The sequence below is a fragment of the Cyprinodon tularosa genome, unplaced genomic scaffold (assembly GCF_016077235.1).
Source record: "Cyprinodon tularosa strain WSP-4 unplaced genomic scaffold, ASM1607723v1 ctg556, whole genome shotgun sequence".
Lineage (NCBI taxonomy): Eukaryota > Metazoa > Chordata > Actinopteri > Cyprinodontiformes > Cyprinodontidae > Cyprinodon > Cyprinodon tularosa.
In genome coordinates this window covers 335,000-362,267 of record NW_024039292.1, presented here as the reverse complement: position 1 = coordinate 362,267, position 27,268 = coordinate 335,000, and the positions used below count along the sequence as shown (strand labels likewise).

Sequence of the window (27,268 nt, the reverse complement as noted above, 5' to 3'; positions counted from 1 at the left end):
TAAACGTGTGAGCTGTGGTAACCAACGACCTTCACTCTGTGTCTGTGTGAGCATCAAAGGTCGGTAGATCAGTATTTCAGTTTTGCTTGTTTTAGAAAACCACAACATTTGGTACTTTGCCTTGTTACTCAGCTGGCCTGTGATGAAGGAAGCAGCACTGATAGTTTTACTGAGGGTTGTTGGTCATGTTCTACAGCTTCGGTTCCTTTGTACACAACAGAAACATCCATCTGCCAGGAATCTTTTTACAGCAGCAGCCATTCAAAATGGCCCTTCCCAGTCAAAATCCCCTCCAACTTCCAGCCACTAGCCTTCTCATGGGTGTGCATATTTATTACTCTGACTCCACCCTTTCACTGAATAACAACGTCTCACCAGGAGATAACACTTCTCTTTAGATCTTAATGTCCACAAATCATAACAGAAATAATATTTTAGATGTTTTAAAACAGAATTGTATGGGACTAGCCAAGGAAATTGGGGACATTTTGAATGTCTACTACTGTACCTTCCTTGTGAAACACACTTTTTCTAATATCCTCCCTTTCTACATAAAGAAAAAATGGCCACATGTTTCCAGTATATCAGATCTACAAACAAGCCTAAATTATTACGATACAGCGAGAATTCAACTGCAGGATTATTGCAGAACTAACCTGACTCCGCCAGATGGATTTGCTCCGCATATCCATCTGGAAATCTTCCGTTGAAGTAATTTTGGGAAGGGGCGAAAATACTGGTTAGCTGATTGGCCTATGTTGGTGATAGAAGGGCCAAATAAACCAATCAGATCAACGAAGCATATGACGTACTAACAGAGCGACGATGAAGAGGAGCCAATTGATAGATCAAACTCTTGCCGAAACCAGTCGGGAGAAGAGCAAAAACATTTTTTCCTCTGAGAAAAGCCTCCAGAGCAGTGTTTTGCTCTTCTTTCAGTGAAGAAATACTCTGTAATTCCGATAAAACTTGCTCGATAGCCACGCTAACGCTAGTTTCATCGGCTGAAGTCGCCATGTTCTTTAGACTGAACTGTCGCGCTTCTCGTTGCGTCACACCTCAACCCGCCTCAAAGCCAACACTGATTGGACGTTCGTTTGGTGAATGGCTCCAAATTTTCTTTAACGGAGAGTCTCCAGACTGATTAGCGAGTGAAACCTTGAAAGCTCGCGAGATCAGGATGGTCTCACGAGGCTATTGCAGAACTGGACTAGAGCGGAAATTCTTTTGAGGAAAACAAAAGGAGCTTACAACATTTTTTTCTTAACTAGAAACTGTTACATTAACGCCAACAAAATTACTGGATTCACAAAATATATATATTTTTTGCTTTTTGTTTCACTGTGTAACTTTTAGCCACTAGGGGCACTAGACCAGCAAATTCCAATGTTTAGACAGGAATACTTGGCTGCAGGCTGGAGACCTAGACCCAATCCCAAACCGTCCCCTAAACAGTAATCCCGAGCACTAAAACTTTTTGCGTTCCCGCGGAGGGTCCACCCCATCAAGGGCCGTCCCAAACCACACCGGTGGTAGGTTGGAGTTGACCATTCAGCAGAGATGGGAAATGTGGAGTCAACAAGTCATCTCCATGTCATGTATTTAATCTACCCAGCCAATTAGCCAGGTGAGTCCAAACCTGCACAGGCTGATTCATGGTGAAGATTAGACTCACCTGCTTCAGTAGTTGGGTAGAACAAATACATGACAAGGAGATGACTTGTTGACTCCAAATTTCCCATCTCTGCCGTTCAGGCCTTAAATAGATCGAATTTAGCGGCAGGTGTAATGGCGAACTAATTGCAGAGAAAACAAAAGCATTTAAATGTAAGTTCTGCTGGTTTGTTTCTTTGTCTCCCAGACAAAAAAAAATCAAAATTTTTCAAAAGAAAAAAAAAAGGTAAATTAATAAAATGACGTTATAATTTTCTATGATGCCAATTCCAGATTGCTAAGCTCACTAATTGAATGTCAAAACGACTTGCCATACCCCATTTCTTACATGACAGTAGAGCTTTCTTCTTTTGTATGATCGATTGTTTGGTTTTAATTTTTTCTCTACCATGAAGCTGATAATAAAAAGATATGAAAAAGTGGTAAAAGTGATGCTTCAAGATTGACTTAAAAATTAGGTTTGGGTGTGAGTCCTGTGAAATTAGGGTTAGTAAATAGCAGCTGGTGAGGAGAATCTATGAAAACATCTGAAGTCAAAATATATGATGATTCACAGAATATGGTTTAACAACGGTGGTGCAGGGAGTTTTTCCTCTCCACTGTCGCCCTAAACATGCTCGGTGTGAGGGATTCCCTTCGAGTCAAGGAGTCGATGCAATCAGCTGGTTTTCCTTAGATGGAAAACTTTGAATCATTTTGACTGGATGATCTGGTGAACTGTAAAGTACCTTGGGATGACGTGTTGTGAATTGGCGCTATAGAAATAAACTGAACCGAATTGTTGTCTCTGTGTGTGTTCATGCATGTGTGTGTTCATTTGTGCGGGTCCCACCTCCCAGACAAAGAGCTCGCAGACGGCTGTGTGCCAGCTGGATGTCGGCAGGCGACGGCAGCTCCTCCCCCAACTCCACCACCACGCACAGGGAGGACTGACACCCGAACAGGACCAACTCCAGGTTCCTGCAGTAAAACAACATCCTGAACTTAACACTATACAGCGTTTCTATGACTTAAGAGGAAAGGTAACATCCAGGTGTGATGCTTCCACAGGCCTATTGGCTCATGAAGTTCTCTTCGTTCTTCAAGTTTTAACACAGTTACTTGATAAACATTTAAAAAACATAGGAGGAAAGAATGAAGTGTGAAAACTAGAGAAGCAAACTAGATTCTGCGGTTCTGACTTTTTAACAGCTTTTTTTTCTGTAGCTTTAAAAAGCCGCCTGTGGGTATCAACCTTTTGAAATCGGTTTCCTGTTTAGGTAGCGATCAAACTTATCAGAAAAAAACTCCCTGAATCAAAACATGACGTGGTCTCAGAGGCTTTAAGTGGTAAACCTGCAGAAGAAAGCCTCACTGAATGGAAGAGAGAAATAAAGCAGAGGAGCGAAAAAATATGTAAAAAAAAACAAACAGATGAGGTTGAAACTCCATAAAGTGTTTGTTTTTTTACTTTCCGTATGTCCAAAGTGTACATGAACAAATTATTTTTATATAATATTATTTACTGTTTATCTAATGCATTTTTTTGTTTGTTTTTGTTTTTTCTTTTTTTTGTGACAAATGCTAAAGGACTCACTAAAGGACATTAATCATTGTCATGTTTTTGTTGTATACCTGTAAAAAATCTATAAAAATAAAGTGGTGGAAAAAAAAATATGTGAAAAAAACAGATGTAGTGGGGATTGCTGTTTCATGTTTAAAGGTAAATTCTGGTTCCTCTGATGCATGGAGGAAACATTTTCATTATTGTTTCAGAGAAAGAATAAAAAATAAATGGTTTAATCACTTTTATTTGTGTCATATATTTTTTTTTTATTCTTTTTTTTTTCAAATTTCTCTCCTTCAGATTCGGTTTTACACCTTAAATTCTTCACTGCTAGGAGAATGAAGGAGCTCCCAAAGGATCAGATTGTGACGTCATCCTGGAAAGAAACATCAGCTGTGCTGCTTCCATCAACACCCTTGTTTATAGATGTTGGAGATCGGCCTGTTTCCAGTGTGGTCCTGTTTCTCTGACCGTGACTGAGTGGATGTGCTCTCTTCGTCCTTTGGCATGGGAGCTGCCTTGGAGCTCGTCTGCCTGGCTGTGTGTTTCCTGGACGGGGCCACCTTTTACAGCTGCTTTTTCTATCCCTGCTTGTGTCTCCTTGAACCCCAGTCGGCCTCAGCAGATGGCCGCTCACACTGAGCCTGGTTCTGCTGGAGGATTCTTCCTGTTAAAAGGGAGTTTTTCCTCTCCACTGTCGCTACAAGCATGCTTAGTGTGAGGGATTGCTGAAGAGTCAATGAGTCGATGCAATGAACTGGTTTTCCTTAGATAGAAAACTTTGTACCAATTTGACTGTATGATCTGGTTGAACTGTAAAGTGCCTTGAGATGACATGTGTTGTGAATTTGGCGCTATATAAATAAACTGAATTGAATTGAATTGAAAATTTGAGAATGAAAAAAAACAGAAATAAACTGCTGTGTGAACGTAGCTTTAGTGATGCTTAATGCGGAACGATATGACTGAAGGTTGACCAAAACATTTTTAAAAAGTAAAACGATCCGTTTCCATTGCTATTGCTTGCTAGCAGACCTCCAAAATAACTATAATAGATTTTTTTAGGCTTTAACAACAATAGCTACAGAAGCTGAAAACAGACCATGACTAACTGGATGTGCTCTCTTCATCCTCTGACATGGGAGCTGGCTCGGAGCTCGTCTGCCTGGCTGTGTGTTTCCTGGACGGGGCGCCTTTTACAGTTGCTTTTTGTATCTATACTTCTTTTTCTATGTCTGCTTCTGTCTCCTTGAACCCCAGTGGGCCTCAGCAGATGGCCGCTCACACTGAGCCTGGTTCTGCTGGAGGTTTCTTCCTGTTTAAAGGGAGTTTTTCCTCTCCACTGTCGCTACAAGCATGCTTTAGTGTGAGGGATTGCTGAAGAGTCAATGAGTCGATGCAATCAGCTGGTTTTCCTTAGATAGAAAACTTTAAATCAATTTGAATGGATGATCTGGGGAACTGTAAAGTGCCTTGAGATGAAGTGAATTGGCGCTATAGAAATAAACTGAATTGAATTGAACCAGAAGTTATTGGGATCAAACTGTGAAATAAATCCAGCTGGAAGGTTTAAATCAGTCCCAGACCTGAGGTCGTCCTTCTCGTGGTAGATGTTGTACTGAAAGCTGGACATGCGCAGCAGATCGCTGCCTCTGGGATGCCTCCAGCACCAGCGCTGCAAGACAAATAAATAAAAATACAACCAAGCGTGAAAGATATCCCTACATTTAAAAACAAAAATCCCGTCTCTCTTGTATTCCATGACATTTACAATATATTGAATTTAAAAAATATTACACCACTGCATTCTAGCAGTTTATTGTGTCGGCTGTATTAATTACTGATGAAGAAATATAAATGTTTTCTTATACATTATTGATATAACAAAACAGGAACCCTTAGATATAAGACATAAATATATAAGATATAAAACTATCATTAAAAGACAGGGTATCTCACTCTGACATACCCAGGGGTTATATACATAATGTGGACACACTGTATATACTGTATATACCCCCATGCACCTTTTTCTTCTTTTGGCAACCTTCCTTCTTTTTGACTATTGAGTCGATCTAAGGAGTAAATTTCTCCACTATGAGATCAATAATGATGTTTTAGTGTGTAATTTGTTCTGTTGTTTCTTGTGTACAGTCACTGTGTTTTGTGTAAAAGCCTAACTGGGGTCAGGCATTGAGAATTAGCCTTAGCTAAAATGTTGTAGTGTGTGACATGATTCATGAAACATACTTGTCCCTATCAAATAAACCAATAAAATAAAAAAATAAAGTCTATCAATCAATCAATCTGACACACTAACAGGGTTAATAGTTACTTGATTTCACTAAAGTGGATGCTAACTGTGATATAGCTCTCTGTTTTAGCACATTAACTCCGCTATGCTAACTGCTAGCATGTCTTGTTCTTTCATATTATAAATATTTGTTTCATCTCCTCCCGTTTCCTATCAAATCCTCATCTTCTGAGAACGGCAGAGAAGTTACGCTGCTTCGTCATGCAGCGCGGCTAAAGAGGAGCTATTTAGGTAAGAAATGTTAATCAACTGCAAAAACAATCTAAAAATGAGTAAAAATGTCTTAAATTAAGTGTATTTACCCTTAATTTGAGTAGATAAATAAGATGATTTACCAATGGAATGGGTATTTTTACTCTTTAAATAAGATAATTAGATAATATGCACTTGAAATAAGACAATGCAATTGCATTTTCTTATTTTAAATGTAAATTGTCATGTTTGGCAAAATGTCTCTTTTATCTCCTCAATTCAAGAACAAATGCACTAATTTTAAGAAGAAATTACTTATCTAGATTTTGTTTTTTTTCCAGTGTTCAGTGTTTTTTTTACAAATAGAACCACATAAATTTCATTTTTTATCCTTTTCTCCATTAAACAGTGGAAGTAATAATGGACTGGATCCATTTGTGGTTCCGGTCTAGCTGCCTTGGCTCTGGCATCCTGCAAATACTACTGGGGATTAACATAAGAATGAAAAGCCCTCTAGTGGACAGCGGTAATATTACAACGCTGATGGATATTTCTTTTCAGCGGCCATCATCAATTAATCAATTACAATAAGATTAAAGATCTGTTTAAACTCCTACTTATAAGTAGTAATTTGATAGATAAATATATATGCAAAAGTATATTGAGAGAAATCAAGTCCAAATTTGAGCTTTTAGACAAAACATTGAAATAATCTGATGTTTTGTTCTAAGAAAAAAACAATGTGAGGGAATGAGGTCAAATATCTAATGCATAATTTGTTAAAAATAAAGAATCCAAAATGTGTCTCATGGATTGAAAATGTACCAGTTCTCCTTCTGTCAATGGAGCAATTCATGCATCAGTTTGTGCAGTTTGAAGTGAAGCAGAGCTGTAAGTCTAAAGAGGAGCTGCTGAAACCTACAGGGATCCGTCCTTCGTTGAAGTGGGCGAAACTCTTCTTCAGCTCCGTGTCCAAAACCTTGTGAGGGACCACGATGTACTTGGACAGGCTGTCGGGGGGGGGGGGGGGGGGGGGGGGGGGGGGGTGGCAAAGAGAAAGGCTTCGGTTCAGACACGGGTTGATTTATTTCACATTCAAAGTATCCAGATCAAAGAACATTGGAGCAGAGCATGAGGGAAGAGTCTGCATCAATTCCTCCTCAGGCTTCTGAGCCCTGCTCTACTTCTGCTCTGTGTGAGGAGGAAATGCACGTCTCTGCCTATTTCCTGCGCTTCAGCTGGGTGCAGGCTGCGGTTTTACCTGTTGGACATCTCGAAGCGGTCGTTGACGGAGCTGACCCTCCAGCTCGTGGCCCCGCACCTCTCCAGCTCCTGCTCCCAGTCCGCGGCCGACTCAAACCAGTTCATGTGGGAGTCTCTGCGGCGGTTGCTTAGAAACTGTTTCATTTCTGGAGGAGGGAGAGGAATTCAAACACTTCAGCCGCATTTCATATTTATTTTTCAAATACTGTTGTGCTATTTGGGAAACTTTGGAGGGGAAACTTTGAAGGATTAGAAGAAATGTGTTCTCCTCCTTAAACCTCTTGCTTCTTTTCTCTGTGTATTCAGGTTATTTTAAGTTCATAAAATCGCATCTGAATAACAAAGACTTCTAGATAGATGTGATTTGAACAAATTAGACGAAAGAAGACCTTTACGCCCTAAAGAACACCATTATTGGAGAAAACCAAACAGCTCATCAGCATAAACACATCATATCACCTGTCAGGCACGGAGGAGGCTGTTGTTTTTGCAGGAGGAAGGTCTGAGTACCCTGCACTCATTTAGTGAACATTAACTCCTCCGTGTGTCAGAAACTACCCTTATTGTCCAGTAGACTGATGTGAAAACCAACCAGTGAACAGTGTCTAGCTTGAACGGTGTTCATTGTATACGAACGGATCGGTTTTAAAGTAATGAATGTAAATGGAGGCGACGTTTATTCTGAGTTTAATGAGCGACGGACACAGCTCACAATTGATAACGTCACTTTTCCTTGAATAACGTCAGGTTTTACCGCACTTATTACGTCAAACAGCCTGACAGACCAGCCTGTCTACTGCTAGCACTAGTCTGTTCCATTCAGATTCATCTGCTGGTATTTCTGATGCCAGTTTAGCAGAGAGCTTGGCCGAGTTTGATGAGCTAACAAATGAAGACTCGGACAGAAAAAGAAGCTGCCCACCGGGACTTAAACAAGTCCGTACGTCAACCACGTCCATCTTTTCAGCAGAACCTGAATGTTCCTATATAGCCCCGTTTACACTACCCTTTTGAAACCGTGCCGAGATCGGTCTGAGCACGGTGACCGAGATAACTGTTGAGTATAAATGGCACGCACAACTGAATCGGACCGTGCCAGACACAACTGAACCGCGCTAGCATGGTACTAGTTCATCAGTAGGGCTCAGTAGGTTTGGTTCTCAGATAACAGAAAGCGCATGAACACAACGCGTCATCTCCTTACAGTCAGCCTCCGTTATCAGGAAATTTCAGACATTCATAAACACCGTGCCACATGATTTCAAGTGATGATTCTGCTCAGCAGTGTGATGAACCTCAACGTTCGTCAATGTTTACTGCGCCTGGAAGCCCTGATTAGACTATCGTTTGTTGTATCAACTTCCCAAAAGCCGACCCTGTCAAGAAAATTCGCTGAAGGCTGCCTTCTTTGCCTGACTCACTGCAAACTTTCTGAATGTTACAGGAACGCCATGTTGGTTTGCTTGTTTGCTTCAACAGGGGGTCCACAGAGATACTGCATGGGGGTTGCAATAGTTTAGGTTGATTTAACTTTTTTTGTATTCAACCCTGCAAATTTTTTCCACTAATTGAAATGTCTTTAAATCCACGTTAACATGAATTCAACACACTGTAGTAAACCAATAAATGGAGGCAGAAGATGTCTTTCAGTCATCAATGCTCACATTCAGTGACACGCAGGAGCTCTTTCAAGCTGGACACCGTTTCATTCTTTACTTTAATAATCCCAGGGTGAAATTACTTTCCTTTCATGACTCCATCTGTGATAGACTGACTGTAGGACCATATTGATAGAACATAATTTCATACAATATATATAATTAGGGGGTCCCATCTCCATCTCGCCATCAGTTTGGGGGTCCTTGGCCTGGAAAACGTTGAAGACTCCTGATCTAGAGAGCAGTAGTACCGTAGATCGTCACTAGGAAGCTAGGAACCATGCTAGCGTGGTGTGTAAACGGTCGTAAGGAACCGAGCACGGTCCGGTTAACAGATCCAAGCTTGATCCGAACTCGGCACAGATCGGTTTTCCGAGGTGTAGTGTAAATATGGCTAATGCTTCTGAAGTTCTGTGTATTTTGGCTAAATAAAGGCTTTGCTGCACAACCAGTCAGTGATGGGAGTAACGACGTAGAAAGTAACGGCGTTACTAACGACACTACCTTTTTTAGTAACGAGTAATCAAAATGATTACTCTTACAGTAACTATAACGCAGTTACAAGTGCCGACACCCCGTTACTGCACGTTACTCAGGTCGCACAATTAACCTTTTTTCATGATAGGACTCGTGCGCGCGTCATGAGAGAGTGGAGGATGGAGAGTGAGGAGGACTCCAGCAGCCAAACAGCGCTTTCCAGATGGAAATACCGGTGTTACGTCGAGCTGCGTTTCCTCATCAGATACGGTTTCCCCTGCATCTCCGCACAGCGCGGCGGCACGATTAACCGCGCAAGCGACAGGAAACGCGCATGCTCGCTAAAGGCGCGTAACAGCTGCCCTGTGCTCGCGCCACAGGGGAACTACGGAGAGCGTGAACGATCATTAGCCTATATGGAAAAAAAGAGAGAAATATGGATGGATGGATGGATGGATGGATGGATGGATGGATGGATGGATGGATGGATGGATGGATGGATGGATGGATGGATGGATGGATGGATGGATGGATGGATGGATGGATGGATGGATGGATGGAAAAGATAGATAGAGCAACATGTTGCAGTATCTATAACAACCCAAACACAGGATTTCAGAATTAGACATCCCCAGTTATTAATTTCATACACTCGCAAAAGTAACGCAATAGTTACTTTTACTAGTAACTAGTTACTTTTATTGTGGAGTAACTCAGTTACTAACTCAGTTACTTTTTGGGAGAAGTAACTAGTAACTATAACTAATTACTTTTTCAAAGTAACGTGCCCAACACTGCACCCAGTATACCTTAACTGCATCCAGTATTCTCCATTTATTTCTATATATTATAATCACACATTTAAAGGGTGAAATATGAGGTTCTATTGTGTAGAACTGTGGCTTCATTTACCAAATGAACTTGAACTAGTTCAATTATAGGTTTGTGAACTTAGTTCATTTTCTTCTTTGTGAACTTTTTTTTTTTAACCAGTGAAACATAATTTTCTCTGCATCATTTCTATCTAAATCCTTCCAGACTGACTGCAGCAGCATTTCACACCGAGGAAGCTGAACAGACACACTTAACCCTTCGGGGCAGAGTTGAACTCCAGGTTATCTAACTACTTGATGCTGAAGGGGGATGAATTATTAATCTAAGAGCGAACAGTCGTCCACAGAGGCCAGCCTAACGTAGCGTAGCTTTAGCATCCCTTGCTATAGAGGGGCTCATGTTTCCATACATGGCTACAGAAAGTATCCCGCAGCTCATTTAGAAACCAAACTTCTCAGGCCTGTTTTTAACCGAATAGCTGTATTTAAAATAATTCTACCTCTTTGATATGATTATACAGTTAGTTTGGGGGGTTTTAATCTTTCCTACATGCAGCCTTTAAATCAATGCCTAGGTTTCAGACCGCTGACAGATTTCCTCCCATATGGTTAAAGTTTCAATCCAGGATGTTTTCATTGTGCTGCGACTTAACAGAAGGATTCCAATAGATCTGCAACTTGAGAAGATGTGAGCTTGAGGCGTTATAATGCTCAGCGAAGATTTCATGATGTTTCCAATTTTACATTCTGCACAAGTTTGAGTTCCAGCGTCGCACTCAGATGGTGTTACAAATGGTGGAATGACAGAGAGATGGCCGACGGACGGCCTCCACAGATTTCAGTACATTCTGTTTTTAGCCTGAACGAAAAGCAACGTGAGAAAACTATGAAATGATCTATAGAGGCCAAAATAAATGATAAAAATATAATTGATTATCTTGGGGTGTTTTGTTCTCTCATGAACTTAATTTACATGTTAATGGTAACTGATAAACGCTCACTTGCGATGAATGAGGGGGTGGAAGGAAAATAAAAAAGCAGTGTTAATAGTTTCGGATAATTTCTGTTAAAATAATCAACTGTTGTTGAACTGAGAAAACATGTTGGGTTGTTCTAGCGACAGCTGACATCATTCTGGGTGCCAAAAACCATGGAACCAACTGTCAAGCATGGTAGTGGCAGCATGATGCTGCGGGCTCACATTGCTAATAACAGCCTATGAACTAAACCAAGCAGATATTCCTGTTGGACAATGATCCAAACAAACTTCAAAAGTGAGCTTGGAAAACATTGAGAAGACTAACATCTGGGTTTGTCTCGGAATTCAACTTTATTGAACATTTACGGTCTATAAGTGTAAAGCTATAGTCGTATGAAATTAATTTAGGTCCATTATTGGTTTGAAAATGAAAATTTGAAAAAATAAAAATTAAACCCAGAAATGAGACTAAATAAAAAAAAGGTTTTAAGGGTAACTTTGTTTTGGAGAAATTTGAAAAAAAAAAATATATAATTGAAAATATAAAATCTATTTTAAAAAATGGGGAAAAATTATATCAAATAAAATGAGAACATTTATGGTCTATAAGTGTAAAGCTACAGTCGTATGAAATGAATTTAGGTCCATTTTTGCTTTGAAAATGAAAATTTGAAAAAAAAATTGAACACAGAAATGAGATTTTGAAAAAAATCTAAATAATAAAAAAAAGGTTTTAAGACTAACTTTGTTTTGGAGAAATTTGAAAAAAAAAAAATATAATTGAAAATATAAAATCTATTTTAAAAAATGGGGGAAAATGATAAATAAAATGAGAACATTTATGGTCTATAAGTGTAAAGCTACAGTCGTATGAAATTAATTTAGTTCCATTATTGTTTTGAAAAGGGAATTTTGAAAAAAAAAATTTAACCCAGAAATGAATGTTTCAAAAAAATCTAAAAAAAAAAAAAAAAAAAAAAAAAGGTTTTAAGATTAACTTTGTATTGGAGAAATTTGAAAAAAAATATATAATTGAAAATATAAAATCTATTTTAAAAAATGGGGAAAAATGATAACAAATGAAATGAGAACATTTATGGTCTATAAGAGTAAAGCTACAGTCGTATAAAATGAATTTAGGTCCATTATTGCTTTGAAAATGAAAATTTGAAAAAAAAAATTAAATTAAATTAAACCCAGAAATGACACTTAATAAAAAAAAAGGTTTTAAGGTTAACTTTGTTTTGGAAAATTTTGAAAAATATATATAATTGAAAATATAAAATAAAAATAAAAAATGGGGAAAAGTTCAGAGCAAAATTATAATAAACTGAGAAAAAACAGTAGTTGATCTGAAACCATTTTTGTTATGACATTTTTCTAAAGTTTAGCTTTTTCTTTTCAAATTTCTTACGTTATTTTGTTTGTAACAATAATGTAACAAAATTCACTCCATAGCCGTCTACCATGAAAACAAATTGTTTAATCTCTACAAGAAATTAAGCTGCAAGTGGACAGATTTAATCCAAAACCACGATCAAGGCCTAAAGAAGCATGAACCAAAATGCAAAAGGACATTTAACTCCTGATTAGAAGCAGCAGGAGTATTTTTAAAACGTTTGAAAACAAAAATAATAATAATGTATAAGGCTGTTTTTTTTTATTTTTTTTATTTCTGTTGTAAATAGAACAATTGTTTCACAGTGAAAAAAAGACTGGCTCCAATAAATCACTAAAATATAAAAAATAATACCAAAATGGCTCCGTTTCGTAAATTAATCTGACCAATGAACTGAATTCTAACCCATTTACATCCTGAGGAGTCAAAATAATCAAAGAACATTAAAGGAAAAGCTGGGATCTGGTGTCAGTTCCAGGAAGCCCGCCGAGCGGTCGCGTTCAGTAAACCACTTACCCACACTCCCAAGGGCGGCGTTCTGGAAAGATAAAACGGACCCGGGTCTCAGAGGCTGGTAGGTCTTGGCGATGGTGAAGGTTATCTGAGGAGGGAAACCACAGTGAGCCCATAAACAGGACAATAAGGTCATCAGCTGTCAGCAGGGAGGCCCCGCAGTGGCTGACCAGAGGGCAATGATGCTGGTTAGCATCTTTATTCTGACCTCTAGTGGCTTTTAGATGATTGATGAGTGACCTCAGCTTTAATCTGAAGGTAAACAGCCACTCTAGATAGTCAATAAAAACAAAGCAAAGGTGCATAAAAGGCAGCGAACAGGAATCCAGGGTTGACCTTGAAGGAGTGATCACTTTCATTTCTCGCTGTCTGATAAGGCAGATCTGTGTCAGGTCTCTGGGTGTGTATCATTGCTGTCGTAAACCAAACGAGAGATTTAAAAAATAAATAAATCAACACACCTCTATGACCTGTGCGTCAGGAGTCAGGCGGTCAAACAGGAAGCACATGACTCGCATGTCCCGGCAGTAAAGGACCAGTTCCTCTGGAGTGAACTTCAAGGAGGAGTTTGGGGTCACCAGTTTGGTCCTGTTGGGTCCAACTGAAACACCCAGCAGGGTCAAAATGTTAAACATTCAGTGGAAAAAAGGGCGACTATAAAGCACAAGCATCAGCTTTAGATGATGTCACAGCAGAAGCTTTAAAACACTAACCAATGATGGAGGTTATGGCGAGAAACAGGCGACCACTGGGTGGTTTGTATGGAATTCATTTTGGTCCATTATTATTTTAAGCAAAGAAAAGTGAATTTCCATTTAATAAATTCAATTCAGTTTATTTCTATAGCACCAAAAATTACAACACATGTCATCTCAAGGCACTTTACAGTTCACCAGATCATCCTGTCACATTGATTCAAAGTTTTCTATCTAAGGAAAACCAGTTTATTGCATCGACTAATTGACTCGTAGACAATCCCTCACACCAAGCATGCTTATAGCGACAGTGGAGAGGAAAAACTCCCTTTTAACAAGACGTTTACAAACGTGTCATTAGACAGATGAAGGCTCAGCAGGTAAGAACTCATTCGTGTAACAAAAAAAGAAACCTTAGATTCAGCTACTTATTGTTAAAATGAAAAATATGACATAATTAATATAAATGAGACCAGTTTTAACATTCTATTGAGGAAATGTGAAGTGAAGAGAATTTAAACTGTAAACGGTCGTTTGAAAGAATTCAATCTGTAGAATAATCTAAAAGAGAGACGTTGGAAAAATAAAAAATATATACCGTAAATCCTCTAATATAGGACGGGGCCTTTATTTCACTCAGGTGCATCTTGGTCCAGGTCATTTTTGGAAGGAGGCCAGAATTAGAGGCAGGCCTCTATTTTTATCTGAGCAAAACAGACTACCAGTGGAATAAATAAAAACAAGATTTTCGTCTCTTCGCTGCCATGCTAAACTGAAAACTGAAGTCTCATGTTTCGAGTCAAGAGCAAGTTGATGACCAAGCTACCGTAGCTAAGTTGCCTGGTTACCACCAAACCTACCCGTTATTACATGTGTCTTTCAGGTCGAAACGATTGTGTAAGGCCACTACGTTCTCTGTGTAAGCATGGGACTTCACATGCTAATGGCTCTGATTCGTTAGCGAACATTGCCCCCCTGTGGTACATGTATTTTACTATCACAAGACTGCCCAGAAACATTAATGGTTCTAATTATAGCTCTGCCGACAGCGAGACCGGCCATTGTTAGAGTCCCGGCCGCTCATGGAATACAGGCCAATATTAGAGGATTTACGGTATTTTTAAATAGAATCTGATAAAACAGTGTTGAAGTTCTTGATGAAAGTTTCTTTTCTGAAGAGTAATTTTTTCTTTGTTTAAATTTCCATCTACGAAACATTTTCTTTGTTTGCAACAATAATGGAAGAAAATTCACTCCATATGTTTAAAGGCATTACTCACCAGCAACCACTTTCTCTATGGACGCCAGGGCGATGTCATGATCTCCCAGAAGGATGGGGTCTGCATTGTCCTGCATGGAACAGATAGCAGACAAGAGGCCAGGTTAAGGAGGTCAGTCCTCACATTGGCTCTTTTTGTAAAAAGGCTGCAGCAGCATTAAGATATATGTTGGATATGTCGGCAGTAACATCTACCGAAGAGGATTAGGGCCACTGAAAAAAAAAAAAGTTAACTGATATTTAAATTTTATTTCAGTTTAACATGGGAAAAAAAAAGTCAGATTTCTGACTTTAATCTCAGAATTCTGACTTTAATCTCAGAATTTTGGATCTTCCAGTTTGGACCTGTTCACTTCCTGTCTGGATTAACTGAGTGTGCAGCTGTTCAGAGGAACTCCATCTGAAGTTAAGTTATTTTCTCTGTGATATCTCTGTATCTGAGTAACTCTAACTGACTACTTTAAAACATAGCACCTTCTGCTGCACTTTTCTACTGAGCACTTGTCAGTTTCACACGGTTTTATTTCTGATACCAAGGAGTAGCTAGCCTAGGCTAGCGCTAGCTTAGCATTGCTATGGCTTCTCTCTCTCCCTCCCTTGACTCTTTTCCAACTCTTCCTTCTTCCTCTCCTCTCTCCTGCTCTCTGTGTCAGATGTTCAGTTATTCCTCTGCCTCCTTTAGTGATAATGGGATGTGTAATAAGTGTAGTATTTTTGTAGCTTTGGAGGCGAGGGTGTCAGAGTTAGAATCCAGGCTTCAGGCTGTTGAACATCCAGGAGTTAAAGTAGGCCCCCCACGTAGCTGTCCTCCAAAAGTGCCTGAGCAGCCAGGCGATTGGGTAACTGTACGCAGAAAGCGTAGTCGTGGATCTCTGCCCACTGGTCACCACCAACCCGTTCACGTTTCTAACCGGTTTTCCCCACTCAGTGACACACCCACTGAGAAGCCCACTCTGGTGATTGGCAGCTCCATAGTCAGAAACGTGGCATTAGAGACACCAGGGACCATAGTCAAATGTTTGCCGGGGGCCAGAACGGGCGACATCAAATCCTACCTGAAACTACTGGCTAAGGATAAGGTTAAATACAGTAAGATTGTTATTCACGCTGGTGGTAATGACACCCGGTTACGCCGATCGGAGGTCACTTTGGATGGTGCAGCTCTTCTTTCTAGGAATCTGGCCACATTTATTAGTCCTCCAAAACCCTGACCACCCAGGGTGCAGACCAGGAAGCAGAGTTGTAGTTTAACACACATCTCTGCAGCTTCTCTACTGTTACCCACTCTTTACTCCATCCAGACAGTGTCTTGCCCACAACCAAAATCTAATAAATTAGCAAAGATTCCCAAAGGAGTAAATCATGATAATCTAATTAAAATCAAAATAACTCCAATTGGGGAAAAAGTTAAAACAATTAAATGCGGTCTGTTTAACATAAGATCGCTTTCCTCTAAAAGTCTGCTAGTTAATGACTTGATTTGTGATAATCACATTGACTTGTTTTGCCTTACAGAAACCTGGCTGCAGCAAGAGGATTATGTGAGCATAAATGAGGCAACTCCTTCAAGCTATTTAAATTTTCACATACCCAGAAGTTCTGGGCGAGGAGGAGGAGTAGCAACAATCTTCCAGTCTGACTTACTGATTACTCCCAAAACAGTTAATACCTACAACTCTTTTGAACATTTAACCCTTAATTTCCCTGATCCAAATTTCAAGGCAAGAAAACCTCTTCTTTTTGTAACTTTGTATCGTCCACCAGGTCCTTACTCTGAATTTTTAGATGAGTTTTCAGAGTTCCTTTCTGATTTGGTATTAAATACTGACAGGGTCATCATAGTGGGAGATTTTAACATCCATGCTGACATTGAAGGCGATAGCTTAAGAGCAGCCTTTAATGCTATCTTAGACACTATTGGCTTTGTTCAAAATGTGAATAGTCCCACGCATTCTCATCTTCATACTTTGGATCTTGTGCTGACATACGGCATAGAATGTGAAGAAATAACAGTATTTCCTCACAACCCTGTCCTCTCTGACCACTTTCTAATAACCTTCAGGATTACTTTAACAGAGTTCTCCTCCCCCAAAAGAAGGTTCAATTTTAGTACTTTATCAGATAGTGCAGTTATAAATTTTAAAGAATCTGCTTCACTTTCTCTCTCCTCTGTGTCGCTGAGCAGTGCTGCAGAGTGCAAAAGCATAGCTTATTCCCCTTCACAGGTTGATGATTTTGTTGATGGGGTTGCTGTTCTTGCATTGCCTTAGACAACGGCTCCTTTGAAAAGAAAACCGTTAAAAATAAAAAGCTTGCTCCGGGTTTTTAATGCAGAGGATCTTTTAACTTTAGGAAAAAGGAGGGGAAAAATACGGCGCGGAGTCCTTCCCGCGGGAAAAAGGCCGTTTAAAAGAGGACCTTTGGCGAGCAGCTCCCTTTTCCATTTGGGAGAATGTAACCTTTGACCAGTTCCCACCCAGTGGTTTTTAAGCCCTTTGAAGGTTTTTTGGGGAATTTTTTAAATGTTGACTTTTTAAAAAAAGGTCGCCTCCCTAGCTTGTAATGGGGTAGTATGGAACGCCGGGAGATCTTTTTCCCAGTTAACTTTTGTTGAAATTTTTTTTTTTATTAGCCTTCAAGAGTTGTCGCCAAAGGTTTTTTAAAGGGGGGGTTTCCCTTTTTCCCCCTCCCGATGGAAATTTTTTAACGTTTGGGGTGTCCAAAACTTTTTGTTTTTTTTTCCCCGCAAAAAACCCTTTCCCGATGCTTGGGGAATTATAACCTATATCCAATCTTCCCCTTTTTATCCCCAAATTCTTGGAAAAGTAGTTGCCCCCCAAGTTTGCGATCACTTACACCATAATGAACTTTTTTTAAAGTTTCAGTTTTGGCTTTAGGTCATCATAGCACTGAAAAGCTCTGGCGGGGAAGTCACTAATGGAAATTTCATGGCCTAGAAATGGACTTGTATTGTGCTTGTCCTGTTAGACTTAGTGCTTGATTTGATCAGTTGAATAAATTTTCTTTTTGAAAGACTTGAATTTTTTTTTGTTGGAATTAAAGGAAAATCACTAGATTTTTAATTTTTTTCTATTGATCGAATTCAGTTTGTTCATGTTAAAGATAGATCTTCAACACACTAAAGGTTACCTGTGGAGTACCACCCGGGATAGTGCTAGGACCAATTTTTTTACTTTTACATGCTCCCAATTGGGGAAATTATTGACAGATGGGATTAATTTCCACTGTTATGCTGATGATACCCAGCTATATCTGTCTATAAATCCAGATGAAGCTAACCCATTACATAGATTACAGGCATGTCTTGAAGACATAAAAACCTGGATGACTCTTAACTTTCTGCTTCTGAATGCAGACAAAACAGAAGTTATAGTCTTTGGACCAGAGTCTCTGAAAAAGAAACTGATTAGCCAGTCGCATCATTTGGATGGGATTAAACTGATTTCAGATAATAAAGTAAAAAATCTTGGTGTTATTTTTGATCAGGACCTGTCATTTAAATCCCATATCAAAGAGGTTTCTAGAATTTCCTTCTTTCATCTGAGGAACATTGCAAAAATTAGAAGTCTCCTGTCCAGGGGTGATGCTGAGAAACTAGTCCATGCATTTGTTACTTCAAGGCTAGACTATTGTAATTCTTTACTATCAGGAAGTCCACAAACTGTAGTTAAAAGCCTTCAGCTGATCCAAAATGCTGCAGCCAGAGTTCTGATGAAAATTAAAAAGAGAGATCATATCTCACCTATCCTGGCTTCTCTTCATTGGCTTCCTGTTAAATCAAGAATAGAATTTAAAATCCTCCTTCTCACATATAAAGCCTTAAATGGCCAAGCTCCATCTGATATCAGAGATCTGATTGTTCCTTATGTTCCTAACAGAGCACTTCGCTCTCAATCTGCAGGCTTACTAGTGGTTCCTCAGGTTATCCTGAGCTATCTCTATAGTTATGCTGCTATAGGCTTAGACTTTTGGAGGACATAGGGACCCCCATTTCATCATTCTGCTTCATTCTCTCTCTGTTCTCCTATTCTGCAGAATCTGTTAGTTCAATCTCTAACCTTCTGCTCTCTCTGCTTTTCCTCAGAGTAGCTTTGCCTCGTCTGTTCCTGTTTGGCTGTGACTCCATCCTGGAAAGAAACATCAGCTGTGCTGCTTCCATCAACACCCTTGTTTATAGATGTTGGAGATCGGCCTGTTTTCCAGTGTGGTCCTGTTTCTCTGACCGTGACTGAGTGGATGTGCTCTTTTCATCCTCTGGCATGGGAGCTGCCTTGGAGCTCGTCTGCCTGGCTGTGTGTTTCCTGGACGGGGCCGCCTTTTACAGCTGCTTTTTGTATCTCTGCTTCTGTCTCATTGAACCCCAGTCGGGCTCGGCAGATGGCCGCTCACACTGAGCCTGGTTCTGCTGGAGGTTTCTTCCTGTTAAAAGGGAGTTTTTCCTCTCCACTGTCGCTACAAGCTTGCTTAGTGTGAGGGATTGTATTTGAGTCAATGAGTCAATGCAATCAACTGGTTTTCCTTAGATAGAAAACTTTGTATCAATTTGACTGTATGATCTGGTTGAACTGTAAAGTGCCTTGAGATGACATGTGTTGTGAATTTGGCGCTATATAAATAAACTGAATTGAATTGAATCTTAATGTAGATGGGCACCATGAAGGAAGAGATGTGGAGCACTCAGCTTCACTGACAAAGATGTGAGTTGTTTGAGGTGGCCAGTGACACATTGGTGGAAAATGAAGGAATTAGGCAACTTTTTACGTGCCCGAGGGGTCCCCTCATTAATGGAGGAGCAGAAGGTCATTAAAACAAGAGAGCTAGTCTCTAAAACAGACATGGCTATGGCTTGATGCTAACATGTTTGTTAGCTGTAAGAATTCTGAGAAAAAAGTCAGAATTCTGAGAAATTAAAGTCAGAATTCTGAGATTAAAGTCAGAATTCCGAGAAAAAGTTAGAATTCTGAGAAAAAAGTCAGAATTCTGAGACTAGTGTCAGAATTCCGAGAAAAAAGTCAGAATTCTGAGATTAGTCAGAATCCTGAGAAAAAAGTCAGAATTCTGAGAAAAAAGTCAGAATTCCGAGATTAAAGTCAGAATTCCGAGAAAATAGTCAGAATTCTGAGATTACAGTCAGAATTCTGAGATAAAAGTTAGAATTCTGAGATTAAATTTAGAATTCTGAGATTAAAGTCAGAATTCTGAGATTAAAGTCAGAATTCCGAGAAAAAAGTCAGAATACTGAGATTAAAGTCAGAATTCCGAGAAAAAAGTCAGAATTCTGAGAAAAAAGTCAGAATTCTGAGAAATTAAATTTAGAATTCTGAGATTAGTCAGAATTCTGAGATTAAAGTCAGAATTCTGAGATTAAAGTCAGAATTCTGAGATTAAAGTCAGAATTCCGAGAAAAAAGTCAAAATTCCGAGAAAAAAGTCAGAATTCCGAGAAAAAAGTCAGAATACTGAGATTAAAGCCAGAATTCTGAGACTAGTGTCAGAATTCCGAGAAAAAAAGTCAGAATTCTGAGATTAGTCAGAATTCTGAGAAAAAAGTCAGAATTCTGAGAAATTAAAGTCAGAATTCTGAGATTAAAGTCAGAATTCCGAGAAAAAGTTAGAATTCTGAGAAAAAAGTCAGAATTCTGAGACTAGTGTCAGAATTCCGAGAAAAAAGTCAGAATTCTGAGATTAGTCAGAATTCCGAGAAAATAGTCAGAATTCCGAGATTAAAGTCAGAATTCCGAGAAAATAGTCAGAATTCTGAGATTACAGTCAGAATTCTGAGATTACAGTCAGAATTCTGAGATTAGTCAGAATTCCGAGAAAATAGTCAGAATTCCGAGATTAAAGTCAGAATTCCGAGAAAATAGTCAGAATTCTGAGATTACAGTCAGAATTCTGAGATTAAATTTAGAATTCCGAGAAAAAAGTCAGAATTCCGAGAAAAAAAGTCAGAATTCCGAGAAAAAAGTCAGAATTCTGAGAAAAAAGTCAGAATTCTGAGAAAAAAGTCAGAATTCCGAGATTAAAGTCAGAATTCCGAGAAAATAGTCAGAATTCTGAGATTACAGTCAGAATTCTGAGATAAAAGTTAGAATTCTGAGATTAAAGTCAGAATTCTGAGATTAAAGTCAGAATTCCGAGAAAAAAGTCAGAATACTGAGATTAAAGTCAGAATTCCGAGAAAAAAGTCAGAATTCTGAGAAAAAAGTCAGAATTCTGAGAAATTAAATTTAGAATTCTGAGATTAGTCAGAATTCTGAGATTAAAGTCAGAATTCTGAGATTAAAGTCAGAATTCTGAGATTAAAGTCAGAATTCCGAGAAAAAAGTCAGAATTCCGAGAAAAAAGTCAGAATACTGAGATTAAAGCCAGAATTCTGAGACTAGTGTCAGAATTCCGAGAAAAAAGTCAGAATTCTGAGATTAGTCAGAATTCTGAGAAAAAAGTCAGAATTCTGAGAAATTAAAGTCAGAATTCTGAGATTAAAGTCAGAATTCCGAGAAAAAGTTAGAATTCTGAGAAAAAAGTCAGAATTCTGAGACTAGTGTCAGAATTCCGAGAAAAAAGTCAGAATTCTGAGATTAGTCAGAATTCCGAGAAAATAGTCAGAATTCCGAGATTAAAGTCAGAATTCCGAGAAAATAGTCAGAATTCTGAGATTACAGTCAGAATTCTGAGATTACAGTCAGAATTCCGAGAAAAAAGTCAGAATTCTGAGATTAAAGTCAGAATTCCGAGAAAAAAGTCAGAATTCCGAGAAAAAAGTCAGAATTCCGAGAAAAAAGTCAGAATTCCGAGAAAAAAGTCAGAATTCTAAGAAAAAAGTCAGAATTCTAAGAAAAAAGTCAGAATTCTGAGAAATTAAATTTAGAATTCTGAGATTAGTCAGAATTCTGAGATTAAAGTCAGAATTCTGAGATTAAAGTCAGAATTCTGAGATTAAAGTCAGAATTCCGAGAAAAAAGTCAGAATTCCGAGAAAAAAGTCAGAATTCTGAGACTAGTGTCAGAATTCTGAGATTAGTCAGAATTCCGAGAAAAAAGTCAGAATTCTGAGAAAAAAAGTCAGAATTCTGAGAAAAAAGTCAGAATTCCGAGATTAAAGTCAGAATTCTGAGAAAAAAGTCAGAATTCCGAGATTAAAGTCAGAATTCCGAGAAAATAGTCAGAATTCCGAGAAAAAAGTCAGAATTCTGAGATTAAAGTCAGAATTCCGAGAAAAAAGTCAGAATTCTGAGAAATTAAATTTAGAATTCTGAGATTAAAGTCAGAATTCTGAGATTAAAGTCAGAATTCCGAGATTAAAGTCAGAATTCCGAGAAAAAAGTCAGAATGCTGAGATTAAAGTCAGAATTCTGAGACTAGTGTCAGAATTCTGAGAAAAAAGTCAGAATTCCGAGATTAAAGTCAGAATTCTGAGAAAAAAGTCAGAATTCCGAGATTAAAGTCAGAATTCCGAGAAAATAGTCAGAATTCCGAGAAAAAAGTCAGAATTCTGAGATTAAAGTCAGAATTCCGAGAAAAAAGTCAGAATTCTGAGAAATTAAATTTAGAATTCTGAGATTAGTCAGAATTCTGAGATTAAAGTCAGAATTCTGAGATTAATGTCAGAATTCCGAGAAAAAAGTCAGAATTCTGAGAAAAAAGTCAGAATTCTGAGATTAAAGTCAGAATTCCAAGAAAAAAGTCAGAATTCTGAGAAATTAAATTTAGAATTCTGAGATTAAAGTCAGAATTCTGAGATTAAAGTCAGAATTCTGAGATTAAAGTCAGAATTCCGAGATTAAAGTCAGAATTCCGAGAAAAAAGTCAGAATTCCGAGAAAAAAGTCAGAATTCCGAGAAAAAAGTCAGAATACTGAGATTAAAGCCAGAATTCTGAGATTAGTCAGAATTCCGAGAAAAAAGTCAGAATTCTGAGAAAAAAGTCAGAATTCCGAGATTAAAGTCAGAATTCTGAGAAAAAAGTCAGAATTCCGAGATTAAAGTCAGAATTCCGAGAAAATAGTCAGAATTCCGAGAAAAAAGTCAGAATTCTGAGATTAAAGTCACAATTCCGAGAAAAAAGTCAGAATTCTGAGAAATTAAATTTAGAATTCTGAGATTAAAGTCAGAATTCCGAGAAAAAAGTCAGAATTCTGAGATTAAAGTCAGAATTCCGAGAAAATAGTCAGAATTCTGAGATTAAAGTCAGAGTTCCGAGAAAAAAGTCAGAATTCGGAGATTAAAGTCAGAATTCTGACTTTTTTTCCCATATTAAACTGAAATAAAATTTAAAAAACTTTTTTTTTCAGTGGCCCTAATCCTCTTCCGTAAACATCTGTATCCGCAGTTTTTGGTCTTTTTTTAAGCATATCAGCATATAAGTAAAGCTGGGCCCTTTCAACAACCAGTCTTAGTTATCAGGTAGTTACTGTTTTTGTTTCAGGAGGGGATGGGTCATGTGTTGTTTTGTCATGTGACTGTGGTCCAGCTCAGGACTGGTGGTGTTGAACTGAAGCGGCAGGTGAGATCAGCAGGTGGTCTTGTTTTTTTTTTTTTTTTTTGTTTTTTTAATGGTGTTCAAAGTGTCGAGACCCATAATGGTGATGTTAGTATTGGCCCAGATTTTCTTATCTCTAAGATATTCTTACACTAGTGACTCTAAGATTTTGTTTTTTGAGGATCATGTTTACCAAATCTTTGTTTCCAGGTTTAAAAAGTGCATACATGATCGAACGGCTTAGATTTCAGCACCATTGTCTCCAAGCTGCTGTTTCCTGCTGGACTAGCCATCTCTCACACCCCTTTACAAACTCAATGTACAACATGGATGCATAAAAACCTGATTTTATTTGAGTGTTAAATGCTGTTTAAAGTAACGGACTACAATTAAAGATGTCTCCGGAGCTTTATTGGTTGATGACTTTCTTTATTCGGACCCCGCTGGGTTTTAATTGAGCTACAGTATATTATTCTCAGTTCTCCCCACCACTGGTTAGAACTGAAGAAGCCTCTTGGATGAAAGAAGAAACGTCTTCTAGAAATATTCACATCTGCCTTAACCATGACCTGGATGCCTAAGAATCTTCACAGATAAGTTAAGAAAAAAAAAAACTTCTTTACTGAAACTAAAACTAAACTATCAAATATAGAAATGACTAAATGGAGACTAAAATAAACAACCGTTTTTATCCAAGACATGAAGACGACAATTAGAATGGCTTCTAATACAATAACAGTTTGCAGCTCGTAGAAAATAAGTTTTTTTTTTTAGAATAATAACCATAATAATATTAATATCTACAGTCTGTCATGTGTTTTTCCAGTTAGGGACCAACTTCTTTTCTCACCAATGAAAACATTCAGACTCACGTCGGCTTTGGGGCCGTCCTGGGGAACAAAAGCCACTCTGAAGTGGGTACAGAAGAGGGTACCAGAGAGCCATCCTCTGCCTTCCCTGGCGGTCAGCTTCTTCCTCACCATGGCGGTCCTCTGAAGGACACATTCGCCTAGAAGACAGACAGGAGAGGGTCTGTTAGAGAGAGGCGGGTATTCAACAGGATCAGATCAGATTCAAAACATCGGAATTAGGGCTGAAACAAATAATCTAAAATAATTATCTGAAATCAGTTTAATCCCATCCAAATGAAGTGACTGACTAATCATCTCCTTTTCCAAAGACTATAACAAATGTTTATTTTGAAATCTTTATTCACCAAAAGTATCTTTTTATCCGAGTGAGAAAAAAACATTGATAGATTATTGGATTACTGAAATAATCAACAGGTGCTGCGGCTGTTGCTTCAGTGAGGATCTACAGGAATTACACAAAGAACAGGAGTGAGTAATAAGCAGCTGGGAGTGGGCGGAACAACATCCTGACAGCAAGAGGTACGTCCTTCTATTGTTCCAAGTCAGTCCTGACCAGCCGAGCGCATTGTGGTCATCTGTCCTCGACTCATTACAATAAATCAGTTTAATACGATCTCAATTAAAGTCGTAGGGAAATCATATTTAAATGTCAAATCATTCTGGCTTAAACATGTATATAAATGTACTCTTTATCAAACTATTATCCCAAAAGTTAGAAAAAAAATAAAATAAAAATTTTAATCTTGTCCTAAAATCATGTATTTTTTTTTTTTTTCTTTTTCGTTTCTTTATGCAAGCCAGTTAGTACGGAAGAGGATTAGGGCCAGTGGAAAAAAAAAAAAAGTTAACTGATTTATAAATTTTATTTCAGTTTAGTATTGGAAAAAAGTCAGAATTCTGACTTTAATCTCAGAATTCTGACTTTAATCTCAGAATTTTGACTTTAATCTCAGAATTCTGACTTTAATCTCAGAATTCTGACTTTTTTCTCAGAATTCTGACTTTTTTCTCAGAATTCTGACTTTAATCTCAGAATTCTGACTTTTTCCTCAGAATTCGGACTTTAATCTCAGAATTCGGAATTTTTTCTCAGAATTCTGACTTTTTTCTCAGAATTCTGACTTTTTTCTCAGAATTCTGACTTTTTTCTCAGAATTCTGACTTTAATCTCAGAATTCTCACATTAATCTCAGAATTCTGACTGAATTCTGACAATAAAAAAGTCAGATTTCTGAGATTAAAGTCAGAATTCTGACTTTTTTTCCCATATTAAACTGAAATAAAATTTAAAAATCAGTTAACTTTTTTTTTTTCAGTGGCCCTAATCCTCTTCCGTAAGTTAGTTATACGTCAGCCTGTACACCTAAATACGGTAAAGTCGGGCACCACTTGGGAGAATTCGGAAATGCAACGGTTGGAAGAGTCGCTTCTCTACGACTTTAAAGATGAAGGTGGAGTCTGTTGTGTTTCGTTTGGGGGCAAAGATACGAGAGGAACTGGGTCCTTTTTACGCATCACCACAGATGTGTGTAAACATGTTCATAACTGAAGAAGAAAAAAGAGAAAATACAGGCAGCAGTGAGGCAGCACATTTCCAGGAATAAAAGACTCAGCTTCCATGGCAACAGAGAGCAGAACCAGGGAGGCGAGGAGAAAACAAGAGGTTTCAGCTTCACTTAAAAGATTAACCATAAACCACCTGGGGAAAGACCAAATTCCTTCGTCACTGATGTGAAAAGGAACCGGGACGGACTTCCACCTTTGGGCCGGTCCATTTTTCCTCTCTGCTGTGATCAGGAGGAAACCAACACAAACAGGAAATGGCCATTTTTACAGTTTATACACTTGCTTCTGCTGCTGAGCACAGAAGTAGACCCCCTTAAAAAAAAAAAAAAATCTGATTGCACAAGAGAAGTTTAAATCAAACCGTCTAAACTATAATTAAGCTTTAAAACAGCTCCAGACTGGATTTATGAATCAAACTAAACCACAAATGATCCAGCAGCAGCAGAGATTTCAGCCTCTGTCAGAGCACAACATGTGGTTCTCTTTAAAGTCTCCTCTGGGAGCGACAGAGCTGAAAACACTCCTGCAGGCTACAGCTTTTAAAAGTGAAACAAAAAGAAAGACGGGGAACAGGCATCTAGAGTTAGATTTTCATCCCGGTTAGTCAGCAGGATCAGTAAAGGTGTTTATGTTCGCCCTTTAATCCCATAAAGTCTTTTTTATGGTGTTCCTGTAGAGCTCCAATTGTAGTTAAATGAGCCCTTACTCCATTAACACAGACTGGTTCCACATTCAGTCACCAATTAAAAAAGGAAACCTCTTAACTGTTCCTGTCTTTCATTAATTTCTTTAATTACACAAATCTGTTGCATTTCTCTGCAACTGACTGACTGGTGACCCCCGCACCGGACCCACCGCGACCCAGACGGAGTGGGCGGGAGAAGATGGACTGACAGATGGATGGGTGGACAGAACATTTCTTGCACATTTTCTAACCTTTCCCTTTCAAAAATAAAACACTTAAAAGAAGCAGATAATCAGGCTGTATTGAGGAATAAAAGCAAAAACATTTTGATTTATAAAAGCAGTAATGGTATTTATGGCACCAGGAAGCTTTGAATAATAAGAGGAAAACACAATCAAGCCGTTTTTGCCATCACCAATATTAAAGTTTATACATAAATTCGTTTGAAGTAGCATTTTGCTAACCTGACTCCGCCAGATGGATTTGCTCCGCATATCCATCTGGAAACCTTCCGTTGAAGTCATTTTGGGAAGGGGCGAAAATACTGGTTAGCTGATTGGCCTATGTTGGTGATAGACGGGCCAAATAAACCAATCACATCAACGAAGCATATGACGTACTAACAGAGCGACGACAAAAACACAACCACAAGCCAGGCACAAGCCAATTGATAGATCAAACTCTTGCCGAAACCAGTCGGGAGAAGAGCAAAAACATCTTTTCCTCTGAGAAAAGCCTCCAGAGCAGTGTTTTGCTCTTCTTTCAGTGAAGAAATACTCTGTAATTCCGATAAAACTTGCTCGATAGCCACGCTAACGCTAGT

General features: G+C 38.5%; 1 protein-coding gene across 2 annotated transcripts in view; it reads right to left on the bottom strand.

The window, feature by feature from the left end:
* The window catches only part of mtmr11 (myotubularin related protein 11), a 92,893-nt gene that overhangs the window by 32,584 nt on the left and 33,041 nt on the right, over positions 1-27,268 (bottom strand). For both annotated transcript variants that reach the window (XM_038305330.1, XM_038305329.1), the window contains exons 3-10: positions 24,195-24,331; positions 14,824-14,893; positions 13,310-13,449; positions 12,852-12,936; positions 6,988-7,135; positions 6,649-6,736; positions 4,807-4,895; positions 2,507-2,634 (exon numbers count right to left, since the gene is read on the bottom strand). In XM_038305330.1, the coding sequence (XP_038161258.1) occupies positions 2,507-2,634; positions 4,807-4,895; positions 6,649-6,736; positions 6,988-7,135; positions 12,852-12,936; positions 13,310-13,449; positions 14,824-14,893; positions 24,195-24,331 (885 nt within the window). The remainder of the gene's footprint in view (positions 1-2,506; positions 2,635-4,806; positions 4,896-6,648; positions 6,737-6,987; positions 7,136-12,851; positions 12,937-13,309; positions 13,450-14,823; positions 14,894-24,194; positions 24,332-27,268) is intronic.